This window comes from Oncorhynchus gorbuscha, linkage group LG23 (assembly GCF_021184085.1).
Source record: "Oncorhynchus gorbuscha isolate QuinsamMale2020 ecotype Even-year linkage group LG23, OgorEven_v1.0, whole genome shotgun sequence".
NCBI classification, from domain to species: Eukaryota; Metazoa; Chordata; class Actinopteri; order Salmoniformes; family Salmonidae; genus Oncorhynchus; species Oncorhynchus gorbuscha.
In genome coordinates this window covers 25,484,141-25,498,219 of record NC_060195.1, presented here as the reverse complement: position 1 = coordinate 25,498,219, position 14,079 = coordinate 25,484,141, and the positions used below count along the sequence as shown (strand labels likewise).

Sequence of the window (14,079 nt, the reverse complement as noted above, 5' to 3'; positions counted from 1 at the left end):
TCTTCCTCTCCCTCTCTCTCTCTCCTCTCTTCCTCTCCTCTCTCTTTCTCTCCTCTCTTCCTCTCCCTATGATACTCTCTTTCTCTCCTCTCTTCCTCTCCCTATGATACTCTCTTTCTCTCCTCTCTTCCTCTCCCTATGATACTCTTTCTCTCCTCTCTTCCTCTCCCTATGATACTCTCTCTCTCCTCTCTTCCTCTCCCTCTCTCTCTTTCTCTCTCTCTCTTCTCTCCTCTCTTCCTCTCCCTATGATACTCTCTTTCTCTCCTCTCTTCCTCTCCCTTGATACTCTCTTTCTCTCTCTCTTCCTCTCCCTATGATACTCTTCTTTCTCTCCTCTCTTCCTCTCCTCTCTTCCTCTCCCTATGATACCCTCTCTTCCTCTCCTCTCTTCCTCTCCCTATGATACTCTCTTCCTCTCCTCTCTTCCTCTCCTTATGATACACTCTCTCCCTCTCCTCTCTTCCTCTCCCTATGATACTCTCTTCCTCTCCTCTCTTCCTCTCCCTATAATACCCTCTCTTCCTCTCCTTATGATACACTCTCCTCTCCTCTCTTCCTCTCCCTATGATACACTCTCTTCCTCTCCTCTCTTCCTCTCCCTATAATACCCTCTCTTCCTCTCCTCTCTTTCTCTCCCTATGATACTCTCTTCTCTCTTCCTCTCCCTATAATACCCTCTCTTCCTCTCCCTATAATACCCTCTCTTCCTCTCCCTATAATACCCTCTCTTCCTCTCCTCTTTCCTCTCCCTATGATACTCTCTTCCTCTCCTCTCTTCCTCTCCCTATAATACCCTCTCTTCCTCTCCTCATGATACCTCTCTTCCTCTCTTCCTCTCCCTATGATACCCTCTCTTCCTCTCCTCTCTTCCTCTCCTCTCTTCCTCTCCCTATGATACCCTCTCTTCCTCTCCTCTCTTCCTCTCCCTATGATACCCTCTCTTCCTCTCCTCTCTTCCTCTCCCTATGATACTCTCTTCCTCTCCTCTCTTCCTCTCCCTATAATACCCTCTCTTCCACTCCGCTCTTCCTCTCCCCGTGATACCCTCTCTTCCTCTCCTCTCTTCCTCTCCCTGTGATACCCTCTCTTCCTCTCCTCTCTTCCTCTCCTTATGATACACTCTCTCCCTCTCCTCTCTTCCTCTCCTTATGATACTCTCTTCCTCTCCTCTCTTCCTCTCCCTATAATACCCTCTCTTCCTCTCCCTATAATACCCTCTCTTCCTCTCCTCTCTTCCTCTCCTCTCTTCCTCTCCCTATGATACTCTCTTTCTCTCCTCTCTTCCTCTCCCTATGATACTCTCTTTCTCTCCTCTCTTCCTCTCCTCTCTTCCTCTCCCTATGATACCCTCTCTTCCTCTCCTCTCTTCCTCTCCCTATGATACTCTCTTCCTCTCCTCTCTTCCTCTCCTTATGATACACTCTCTCCCTCTCCTCTCTTCCTCTCCCTATGATACTCTCTTCCTCTCCTCTCTTCCTCTCCCTATAATACCCTCTCTTCCTCTCCTTATGATACACTCTCTTCCTCTCCTCTCTTCCTCTCCCTATGATACACTCTCTTCCTCTCCTCTCTTCCTCTCCCTATAATACCCTCTCTTCCTCTCCTCTCTTTCTCTCCCTATGATACTCTCTTCCTCTCTTCCTCTCCCTATAATACCCTCTCTTCCTCTCCCTATAATACCCTCTCTTCCTCTCCCTATAATACCCTCTCTTCCTCTCCTCTCTTCCTCTCCCTATGATACTCTCTTCCTCTCCTCTCTTCCTCTCCCTATAATACCCTCTCTTCCTCTCCTCATGATACACTCTCTTCCTCTCTTCTCTCCCTATGATACCCTCTCTTCCTCTCCTCTCTTCCTCTCCTCTCTTCCTCTCCCTATGATACCCTCTCTTCCTCTCCTCTCTTCCTCTCCCTATGATACCCTCTCTTCCTCTCCTCTCTTCCTCTCCCTATGATACTCTCTTCCTCTCCTCTCTTCCTCTCCCTATAATACCCTCTCTTCCTCTCCTCTCTTCCTCTCCCTATAATACCCTCTCTTCCACTCCGCTCTTCCTCTCCCCGTGATACCCTCTCTTCCTCTCCTCTCTTCCTCTCCCTGTGATACCCTCTCTTCCTCTCCTCTCTTCCTCTCCTTATGATACCTCTCTCCCTCTCCTCTCTTCCTCTCCCTATGATACTCTCTTCCTCTCCTCTCTTCCTCTCCCTATAATACCCTCTCTTCCTCTCCCTATAATACCCTCTCTTCCTCTCCTCTCTTCCTCTCCCTATGATACTCTCTTCCTCTCCTCTCTTCCTCTCCCTATAATACCCTCTCTTCCTCTCCTCTCTTCCTCTCCCTATGATACTCTCTTCCTCTCCTCTCTTCTCTCCTCTCTTCCTCTCCCTATGATACTCTCTTTCTCTCTCTCTTCTCTCCTCTCTTCCTCTCCCTATGATACCCTCTATTCCTCTCCTCTCTTCCTCTCCCTATGATACTCTCTTTCTCTCCTCTCTTCCTCTCCCTATGATACTCTCTTTCTCTCCTCTCTTCCTCTCCTCTCTTCCTCTCCCTATGATACTCTCTTTCTCTCTCTCTTCCTCTCCTCTCTTCCTCTCCCTATGATACTCTCTTCCTCTCCTCTCTCCCTCTCCTTATGATACACTCTCTCCCTCTCCTCTCTTCCTCTCCCTATGATACTCTCTTCCTCTCCTCTCTTCCTCTCCCTATAATACCCTCTCTTCCTCTCCTTATGATACACTCTCTTCCTCTCCTCTCTTCCTCTCCCTATGATACACTCTCTTCCTCTCCTCTCTTCCTCTCCCTATAATACCCTCTCTTCCTCTCCTTATGATACACTCTCTTCCTCTCCTCTCTTCCTCTCCCTATGATACACTCTCTTCCTCTCCTCTCTTCCTCTCCCTATAATACCCTCTCTTCCTCTCCTCTCTTTCTCTCCCTATGATACTCTCTTCCTCTCTTCCTCTCCCTATAATACCCTCTCTTCCTCTCCCTATAATACCCTCTCTTCCTCTCCCTATAATACCCTCTCTTCCTCTCCTCTCTTCCTCTCCCTATGATACTCTCTTCCTCTCCTCTCTTCCTCTCCCTATAATACCCTCTCTTCCTCTCCTCATGATACACTCTCTTCCTCTCTTCCTCTCCCTATGATACCCTCTCTTCCTCTCCTCTCTTCCTCTCCTCTCTTCCTCTCCCTATGATACCCTCTCTTCCTCTCCTCTCTTCCTCTCCCTATGATACCCTCTCTTCCTCTCCTCTCTTCCTCTCCCTATGATACTCTCTTCCTCTCCTCTCTTCCTCTCCCTATAATACCCTCTCTTCCTCTCCTCTCTTCCTCTCCCTATAATACCCTCTCTTCCACTCCGCTCTTCCTCTCCCCGTGATACCCTCTCTTCCTCTCCTCTCTTCCTCTCCCTGTGATACCCTCTCTTCCTCTCCTCTCTTCCTCTCCTTATGATACACTCTCTCCCTCTCCTCTCTTCCTCTCCCTATGATACTCTCTTCCTCTCCTCTCTTCCTCTCCCTTCCTCTCCTCTCTTCCTCTCCCTATAATACCCTCTCTTCCTCTCCCTATAATACCCTCTCTTCCTCTCCTCTCTTCCTCTCCCTATGATACTCTCTTCCTCTCCTCTCTTCCTCTCCCTATAATACCCTCTCTTCCTCTCCTCTCTTCCTCTCCCTATGATACTCTCTTCCTCTCCTCTCTTCCTCTCCTCTCTTCCTCTCCCTATGATACTCTCTTTCTCTCCTCTCTTCCTCTCCTCTCTTCCTCTCCCTATGATACCCTCTATTCCTCTCCTCTCTTCCTCTCCCTATGATACTCTCTTCCTCTCCTCTCTTCCTCTCCCTATGATACTCTCTTTCTCTCCTCTCTTCCTCTCCTCTCTTCCTCTCCCTATGATACTCTCTTTCTCTCCTCTCTTCCTCTCCTCTCTTCCTCTCCCTATGATACTCTCTTCCTCTCCTCTCTCCCTCTCCTTATGATACACTCTCTCCCTCTCCTCTCTTCCTCTCCCTATGATACTCTCTTCCTCTCCTCTCTTCCTCTCCCTATAATACCCTCTCTTCCTCTCCTTATGATACACTCTCTTCCTCTCCTCTCTTCCTCTCCCTATGATACACTCTCTTCCTCTCCTCTCTTCCTCTCCCTATAATACCCTCTCTTCCTCTCCTCTCTTTCTCTCCCTATGATACTCTCTTCCTCTCTTCCTCTCCCTATAATACCCTCTCTTCCTCTCCCTATAATACCCTCTCTTCCTCTCCTCTCTTCCTCTCCCTATGATACTCTCTTCCTCTCCTCTCTTCCTCTCCCTATAATACCCCTCTTCCTCTCCTCATGATACACTCTCTTCCTCTCTTCCTCTCCCTATGATACCCTCTCTTCCTCTCCTCTCTTCCTCTCCTCTCTTCCTCTCCCTATGATACCCTCTCTTCCTCTCCTCTCTTCCTCTCCCTATGATACCCTCTCTTCCTCTCCTCTCTTCCTCTCCCTATGATACTCTCTTCCTCTCCTCTCTTCCTCTCCCTATAATACCCTCTCTTCCTCTCCTCTCTTCCTCTCCCTATAATACCCTCTCTTCCTCTCCGCTCTTCCTCTCCCCATGATACCCTCTCTTCCTCTCCTCCCTTCCTCTCCCTGTGATACCCTCTCTTCCTCTCCTCTCTTCCTCTCCCTATGATACCCTCTCTTCCTCTCCTCTCTTCCTCTCCTCTCTTCCTCTCCCTATGATACCCTCTCTTCCTCTCCTCTCTTCCTCTCCCCATGATACCCTCTCTTCCTCTCCTCTCTTCCTCTCCCTGTGATACCTTCTCTTTCTTGCCTCTCTTCCTCTCCCTGTGATACCCTCTCTTCCTCGCCTCTCTTCCTCTCCCTGTGATACCCTCTCTTCCTCTCCTCTCTTCCTCTCCCTATGATACCCTCTCTTTCTTGCCTCTCTTCCTCTCCCTGTGATACCCTCTCTTCCTCTCCTCTCTTCCTCTCCCTATGATACCCTCTCTTCCTCTCCTCTCTTCATCTCCCTATGATACCCTCTCTTCCTCTCCTCTCTTCTTCTCCCCATGATACCCTCTCTTCCTCTCCTCTCTTCATCTCCCTATGATACCCTCTCTTCCTCTTCTTCCCTTATTTCCCCTCTTCCTCTCTCCTCTCTCCTCTCTACCCTCTCCTCTCTTACTCTCTCCCCCTCGCCCCCTCTCCATCCAGAGTACTGTGTGATAAATGGGCCCTCCACCTCCCAGACTGCTTGTGATCCATCTTCCCTTCCACCCCTGACTCCAAAACAACTCCAAATAAATAAAACATAAAGAACAGAAGCTAAACGCTCTTTCTTCTTCTACTCTTCTTTCTCTGTTCAGATAAAATACTCCTTATTAACTTGGGCCAGGGGGTGACTGTTGAAACACAACAGACTGCAGATACGCCACAGGGTCTGGGCTAAGAAAGCACCACAGGGCCAAGCAGTGTCTCTCTCTCTCTTATTCTCTGTCTCTGTCTCGCTGTCTCTCTTTATTTCTCTCTCTCTCTCACACACACATTTCACTCTCTCTCTGCCTCTGCCTCTCTCTTTCTCTCTCCCCCTCTCCCTCGCTCTCTATCTTAACAGTAAACATTACACTCAGAAGTTCCAAAAGAATAAAAACATTACAAATGTCATATTATGTCTATATACAGTCTCTCTCTCTGAATGACATCTAATGGAATGTGAACCCAGAGAGGCAGATCACCACTGGGGTTAGTCACATGCTAAAGGCTGGAGACTAGGACGCTGCCTGGGGACCCTCTGCGTGTGGAGCAACAATCCCCCTATCCCTAACGCTCTCCTTGTTTACAATCTATTTCAGGACTCTCCACGGAAACGACCTTTCAACTATACCAGAGGGAACCTTCAACCACTTAACATCTCTGTCTCATCTGTGAGTGTGAAATTACTGTGAGGTCTTTCACAATAGTAATAATAAAGGCACACACACACAATCTCTCTCACTCACACACCAACCCCCCTCCCCACACAGACCCACTACTGCTGCAGAATGTAGAATCCGTTTTACTTGTTTGACTTCGTGAAAACGTGAAGTGTCAGAAAACTCAACACGAGTAAAGAGCAGTGTTGTGCTGGGAGAGTAGGCCACACAGAACATCTTTGAGACAGAGAGTGAGAGGGGGAGAGAGAGAGAAATAGAGAGGGAGGTAGAGAGAGGGAGACGGAGAGAGAGGGGGGAGTGAGAGGGGGAGAGAGAGAGTGAGAGAGCGGGTGGGAGAGAGAGAGAGAGAGAGAGAGAGGGGAGAGAGAGAGAAAGAGAGAGAGGCAGAGAGAGATTGTGAGTGAGAATGTGTGAGAGAGAGAGCGAGAGAGTGATAGAGAGAGTGATAGAGGGAGAGAGAGAGAAGGTGAGAGAGATTGTGAGAGAGAGAAGGGGAGAGTGAGAGAGTGTGTGTGAGAGAGCGAGGGGGGCAGAGAGAGAGAGGGAAAGAGAGAGATGGGAGAGGGAGTGAGGAAAGAGAGAGAGAGAGAGAGAGGAAGGGAGAGAGAGAGAGTGTGAGAGAGAGATGGGAGAGAGGGGGAGATATGAGAGAGAAATGGGGAGGAGAGGAAGAGAGTGGGAGAGAGTGAGAGGGGGAGGGAGAGAGAGAGAGAGATGGGAGAGAGTGAGAGAGAGGGAGAGAGAGAGGAGGGGAGAGAGAGATCAAGAGAGTGGGAGAGAGAGATGGGGAGAGAGAGAGGGAGAGAGAGAGAGACAGAGAGTGAGATGGGGAGAGAGTGGGAGGGAGAGATATAGAGAGAGATGGGGAGAGTGAGGAGAGAGAGAGAGAGAGAGGAGAGAGAGAGAGAGAGAGAGAGAGAGAGAGAGGTGAGGGGGAGAGAGAGAGAGAGAGAGAAAGAGAGAGATGGGGAGAGAGTGGGAGGGGGAGAGATAGAGAGAGAGGGGGGGGAGAGGGGGGAGAGAGAGACAGAGATGGGAGAGAGAGGCGTGAGGGAGAGAGGGGGGAGAGAGAGAGGAGAGAGAGTGTGAGAGAGAGAGAGAGTGAGATGGGGAGAGAGTGGGAGGGGAGAGAGAGAGGGGGAGGGCGAGAGAGGGAGGGAGAGGGGGGAGAGAGAGAGAGAGATGGGGAGAGAGTGGGAGGAGAGAGATGAGGGGGAGTGAGAGGGAGGGGAGAGAGTGGGAGGGAGAGGGAGAGAGGGGGGGAGGAGGGAGAGAGAGACAGTGAGATGGGGAGAGAGTGGGAGGGTAGAGATAGAGAGAGGGGTGTGAGGGGGGGGAGAGAGAGAGAGACAGTGAAATGGGGAGAGAGTGGGAGGGTAGAGATAGAGAGAGGGGGGTGAGGGGAGGGAGAGAGAGAGAGACAGTGAGATGGGGAGAGAGTGGGAGGGTAGAGATAGAGAGAGGGGGTGAGGGGGAGAGAGAGACAGTGAGATGGGGAGAGAGTGGGAGGGTAGAGATAGAGAGAGGGGGTGAGGGGGAGGGAGAGAGAGAGAGACAGTGAGATGGGGAGAGAGTGGGAGGGTAGAGATAGAGAGAGGGGGTGAGGGGGGGAGGAGAGAGAGAGAGATGGGGAGTGAGATGGGGAGAGAGTGGGAGGGTAGAGATAGAGAGAGGGGGTGAGGGGAGGGAGAGAGAGAGACAGTGAGATGGGGAGAGAGTGGGAGGGTAGAGATAGAGAGAGAGGGTGTGAGGGGGAGGGAGAGAGAGAGACAGTGAAATGGGGAGAGAGTGGGAGGGTAGAGATAGAGAGAGGGGGTGAGGGGGAGGGAGAGAGAGAGAGACAGTGAGATGGGGAGAGAGTGGGAGGGTAGAGATAGAGAGAGGGGGTGAGGGGGAGGGAGAGAGAGAGAGACAGTGAGATGGGGAGAGAGTGGGAGGGTAGAGATAGAGAGAGGGGGGTGAGGGGGAGGGAGAGAGAGAGACAGTGAGATGGGGAGAGAGTGGGAGGGTAGAGATAGAGAGAGGGGGGTGAGGGGGAGGGAGAGAGAGAGAGACAGTGAGATGGGGAGAGAGTGGGAGGATATATTGTATACATTGTTGCTTTGGCAATATTGACGCAATGTTTTTCATGCCAATAAAGCAGCTTGAATTTGAAAAAATGAATTTGAGAGAGTGACAGGGGGAGAGAGAGAAAGAGAGAGAGAGAGAGAGAGAGAGAGAGAGAGAGAGAGAGAGAGAGAGAGAGAGAGAGAGAGAGAGAGAGAGAGAGAGAGAGAGGGAGAGAGAGAGAGAGGGCAGAGAGAGAGAGAGAGGCAGAGAGAGAGAGAAGGGGAGAGAGAGAGTGTGAGATAGTGACAGGGGAGAGAGAGAGAGAGAGAGAAAGAGAGAGAGGGAGAGAGAGATAGAGCGAGAGAGGGGGAGAGAGAGTGAGGGGAGGAGAGAGAGAGAGAGAGAGAGAGAGAGAGAGAGAGAGAGAGAGAGAGAGAGAGAGAGAGAGAGAGAGAGAGACCACTAGGTGTATAATTCCTGTATTTTGTTGTCCTCCAGGGCTCTGGGTGCCAACCCCCTATATTGTAACTGTGACCTGCGCTGGCTGTCTCAGTGGGTGAAGGCTGGCTTCAAGGAGCCTGGCATCGCCCGCTGTTCCGGACCACCTGACATGGCCGACCGCCTGCTGCTCACCACACCGCTCAACCGCTTCCAGTGCAAAGGTGAGCGACAACACTGGCTGTGATATCTCCATCCTCTTTTGCTCTCCTCTCCTCCATCTTCTGCTCTGTTGCCCTGCTTCTGCTTTCTTTGTACCTCTCTCTCTCTCTTTCTCCTAATCTCCGTTCCTCTTCCTCCCTCTCCCCCTCTTCTCTCCTCTTCTCTTCTCCTTTCCTTTCCTCTCTCTCCCCCTCTCCTCTTCTCCTCTTAACCCTTCCCTCTTTCTCTCTCTCCCCCTCTTCTCCTTTCCTCTTCCTCCCTCTCTCCCTCTTCTCCTTTCCTTTCCTTTTATTTTTCCTCTCTCCTCTTCTCCTTTTCTTTCCTCTTCCTCTCTCTCTCCCCCTTCTCCTTTCCTTTCCTCTTCCTTTCTCTTCCCCTCTCCTCCTCTCCTTTCCTCTTCCTCTCTCTACCCCTTCTCCTTTCCTTTCCTCTTACTCTCTCTTCCCCTTCCTTTCCTCTTCCTCTCTCTCCCCCTCTCCTCTTCTCCTTTCCTTTCCTCTTCCTCTCTCTCCCCCTCTCCTTTTCTCCTCCTCTCATTTCCTCTTCTTCTTTCTCTCCCCCTCTCCTCCTCTCCTTTCCTCTTCCTCTCTCTCCCCTCTCTCCTCTCCTTTCCTCTTCCTCTCTCTCCTCCTCTCCTCCTCTCCTTTCCTCTTCCTCTCTCTCCCCTCTCCTTTCCTCTTCCTCTCTCTCCCCCTCTCCTTTTCGCCTCCTCTCCTTTCCTCTTCCTCTCTCTCCCCTCTCCTTTCCTCTTCCTCTCTCTCCCCCTCTCCTCCTCTCCTTTCCTCTTCCTCTCTTTCCTCTCCCCTCGCCTTTCCTCTTCCTCTCTCTCCCCTCTCCTCTTCTCCTGTCCTTTCCTCTTCATCTCTCCCCCCCTCCTTTTCGCCTCTTCTCCTTTCCTCTTCCTCTCTCTCTCTCCCCTATCCTTTCCCTTTCCTCTCTCTCCCTCTCCTCCTCTCCTTTCCTCTTCCTCTCTCTCTCCCCTCTCCTTTCCTCTTCCTCTCTCCCCTCTCCTCTTCTCCTGTCCTTTCCTCTTCCAATCTCTCCCCCTCTCCTTTTCTCCTCCTCTCCTTTCCTCTTCCTCTCTCTCCCCCTCTCCTCCTCTCCTTTCCTCTTCCTCTCTCTCTCCCCCTCTCCTCCTCTCCTTTCCTTTCCTCTTCTTCTCTCCTTTCCTCTTCCTCTCTCTCCCCTCTCCTCTTCTCCTTTCCTTTCTTCTTCCAATCTCTCCCCTCTCCTTTCCTCTTCCTCTCTCTCCCCTCTCCTCCTCTCCTTTCCTCTTCCTCTCTCTCTCCCCCTCTCCTCCTCTCCTTTCCTTTCCTCTTCCTCTCTCTCCCTTTCTCCTTTTCTCTTCCTCTCTTCTTCCTCTCTCTTTTTCTTCTCCTCATCTCCTTTCCTCTTCCTCTCTTTCCCCCTCTCCTCTCGTCCTCTGCTCCTTTCCCACTCTCCTTTTCTCCTCCTCTCCTTTCCGCTTCCTCTCCTCCCTCTCCACCTCTACTCCTCTCCTTTATTCTTCCTCTTCTTCTCATCTCGCCCTCTACACCTTTCCTCCTCTCCTCTTCCCCTGCACTTTCTTTCCTCCCTCTCCTCTCCCTTCTTCTCCTCTACCCTCTACTCCTCTCTGTATCTACCTGTGCTGGGGAATGAACCCAGCTGTCACATATTTCTGCCCTCTGTAACCACACATGCCAATTAACATTGATCTGGGATTTATCTGAGATTAAGGCACATGAAGGTTTTACAAATGTAGATAAGAAGTGTCTTTAAATACTGCTGAGAGAAGGAATTAGTGAAATTGCTTAGTGTGACTCTTTCTTCTTTAATCTCTCCCTCGCTCTCTGTTTCTGACTCTGTCATTCTATCTCTCTTTCTCTCACCCTCTCTCTCACATACTCTCTCTCTCTCTCTCTCTCTCTCTCTCTCTCTCTCTCTCTCTCTCACATACTCTCTCTCTCTCTCTCTCTCTCTCTCTCTCACATACTCTCTCTCTCTCTCTCTCTCTCTCTCTCTCTCTCTCTCTCTCTCTCTCTCTCTCTCTCTCTCTCTCTCTCTCTCTCTCTCTCTATATATATATATATATATATATATATATATATATATATATATATATATATCTCTCAGGCCCAGTTGATCTGAATCTGATGTTGAAGTGTGCACCCTGTCTGGCCGGCCCCTGTCTGAACAATGGCACATGTGCCAGCGATGTGTCTGGCTCCTACCATTGCACCTGTCCCTTTGGCTACAAAGTGAGTGGATTTAAACACACACGCATGCACACACACACACGCACACGCACACACGCACACACACACACACACACACACACACACACACACACACACACACACACACACACACACACACACACACACACACACACACACACACACACACACACACACACACACACACACACACACACACACACACACACACACAACCACAGCCCCACTTAAACGGTTCCACATGTTAGCGGTTTGTCATCGTATGCATAGCCCCAGTGTATTAGCCTCTCCTGTTCTCTTACATGCATAATGCATCTTACTTTGATATCTCAACCAATGTGGAAATGATTACAACAGTTAGTTTGGCTGTAAGTATTGAATGGGGATTGAAAAGGTGCTCTCAGAGGGTGGACATAGAGTGTATGTGTGCCTGCATGTGTGTGTGTCTGCGTGTGTAGATGTTGTCCCCTCCCCCACTGTGTTGTGTGCTGCTGCTGTGGCCTCGTGAGCCTGTTGTTTGGCTGTGGGATTCCTGTCAGTATCCTGCTCCATAGACGCAGATAACAGCTTAACCTCCCGCCTGCTTCAGGGACAAAGCCCATGGCCTCTTTTTAAATCAAATCTTTGCTCCCAAGGTCAATTTGTGTGTCAGTGTTGGTCCCGGTGTCTCTGGGTATGCACCTCTCTTTGGGTCTTTGCGATTATTCCTGCCTATTCAGAGGTGTGTGTACATGCATGTGTGCTTTTCTCCGTTGTCCTCTGCTGGGCTTAAATGTAATTGAAATGTGGAGAATGAATCGTGGACCGAGAGAGAGGGAAACAGATTGAAAACAAGGAACAAGCGTCCGTGTGGTGTCTGTGATCAGAGGAAGTGGGTATTAAGGGTCATTAGGGTCATGATTCTTGAATGCTGCCATACTGTACCTGTACCTCTCCTCCAGTGATTCACTAATCTAATGCCTCTCCAAGGCATTCCTGGTCCATCACCAAACATTTCTGTAAAAACCCAACGATAAAGCCTTGCATACTATATTTTGTTGTTGTTTTGTGCTGAAGGCAAAGTGTTCTCATTTTGAACCATTTCATGTGTCCGAAGGTAGAACTCCGCCTCCCCGGCAGGCCCCCGAGAGCAAATACGGGACACCTATAGTGTCATGCAGGTGAAAGAGGACCCAAAAGCGACTTAACAGAAACAGAGTTTATTTAAGTCCAAACAGGGAATAACAGAAATCCTCTAGACTTGTAGAGGGGAAATAACTGGAGAAGCGGCCACAGACTGCAGGTCGCTTCGGGTAGGCGCAGGCCGTAGTCGACAGAGACACCTGCTCACACGCAGCATCTGATGAAGGCAAAAAAAACACGACAGGACAGGGCGATACACAATCACAGCAAAAACACGACAGGACAGGGCGAAACGCAATCACAGCATGGTGAATACAATACAAGGAACCGACGGGACAGGAACGGATCACAAAGGAATAAATAGGGACTTTAATCAGGGGAAAGGATCGGGAACAGGTGTGGGAAGACTAAATGATGATTAGGGGAATAGGAACAGCTGGGAGCAGGAACGGAACGATAGAGAGAAGAGAGCGAGAGAGTGAGAGAGGGAGGGGGAGAGAGGGATAGAAGGAGGGAAAGAACCAAATAAGACCAGCAGAGGGAAACGAATAGCATGGGGAGCACAGGGACAAGACATGATAATAAATGACAAACATGACAGTACCCCCACTCACCGAGCGCCTCCTGGCGCACTCGAGGAGGAATCCTGGCGGCAACGGAGGAAATCATCGATGAGTGAACGGTCCAGCACGTCCCGAGACGGAACCCAACTCCTCTCCTCAGGACCGTAACCCTCCCAATCCACTAGGTATTGGTGACCCCGTCCCGAGAACGCATGTCCATGATCTTATGTACCTTGTAAATAGGTGCGCTCTCGACAAGGACGGGAGGGGGGAGGGAAGACGAACGGGGTGCGAAGAAAGGGCTTAACACAGGAGACATGGAAGACAGGATGGACGCGACGAAGATGTCGCGGAAGAAGCAGTCGCACAGCGACAGGATTGACGACCTGGGAGACACGGAACGGACCAATGAACCGCGGAGTCAACTTACGAGAAGCTGTCGTAAGAGGAAGGTTGCGAGTGGAAAGCCACACTCTCTGGCCGCAACAATACCTTGGACTCTTAATCCTGCGTTTATTGGCGGCTCTCACCGTCTGTGCCCTGTAACGGCAAAGTGCAGACCTCACCCTCCTCCAGGTGCGCTCACAACGTTGGACAAACGCTGAGCGGAGGGAACGCTGGACTCGGCAAGCTGGGATGAGAACAGAGGAGGCTGGTAACCCAGACTACTCTGAAACGGAGATAACCCGGTAGCAGACGAAGGAAGCGAATTGTGAGCGTATTCTGCCCAGGGGAGCTGTTCTGCCCAAGACGCAGGGTTTCTGAAAGAAAGGCTGCGTAGTATGCGACCAATCGTCTGATTGGCCCTCTCTGCTTGACCGTTAGACTGGGGATGAAACCCGGAAGAGAGACTGACGGACGCACCAATCAAACGACAGAACTCCCTCCAAAACTGTGACGTGAATTGCGGGCCTCTGTCTGAAACGGCGTCTAACGGGAGGCCATGAATTCTGAATACATTCTCAATAATGATTTGTGCCGTCTCCTTAGCGGAAGGAAGTTTAGCGAGGGGAATGAAATGTGCCGCCTTAGAGAACCTATCGACAACCGTCAGAATCACAGTCTTCCCCGCAGACAAAGGCAGACCGGTAATGAAGTCTAAGGCAATGTGAGACCATGGTCGAGAAGGAATGGGGAGCGGTCTGAGACGACCGGCAGGAGGAGAGTTACCCGACTTAGTCTGCGCGCAGTCCGAACAAGCAGCCACGAAACGGCGCGTGTCACGCTCCTGAGTCGGCCACCAAAAGCGCTGGCGAATAGACGCAAGAGTGCCTCGAACACCGGGATGACCAGCTAACTTGGCAGAGTGACCCCACTGAAGAACAGCCAGACGAGTGGAAACAGGAACGAAAAGGAGGTTACTAGGACAAGCGCGCGGCGACGCAGTGTGCGTGAGTGCTTGCTTAACCTGTCTTTCAATTCCCAGACTGTTAACCCGACAACACGCCCATAAGGAAGAATCCCCTCGGGATCAGTAGAAGCCACAGAAGAACTAAACAGACGGGATAAGGCATCAGGCTTGGTGTTCTTGCTACCCGGACGGTAA

At 50.7% G+C, this 14,079-nt stretch overlaps 1 protein-coding gene across 1 annotated transcript in view; it reads left to right on the top strand.

Moving 5' to 3' along the window:
* LOC124010774 (slit homolog 3 protein-like) overlaps window positions 1–14,079 on the top strand; it is a 444,233-nt gene that overhangs the window by 368,287 nt on the left and 61,867 nt on the right. The window contains exons 25-27 of the mRNA XM_046323430.1: window positions 5,840–5,911; window positions 8,468–8,631; window positions 10,745–10,869. Coding sequence (XP_046179386.1) covers window positions 5,840–5,911; window positions 8,468–8,631; window positions 10,745–10,869 — 361 coding nt within the window. The remainder of the gene's footprint in view (window positions 1–5,839; window positions 5,912–8,467; window positions 8,632–10,744; window positions 10,870–14,079) is intronic.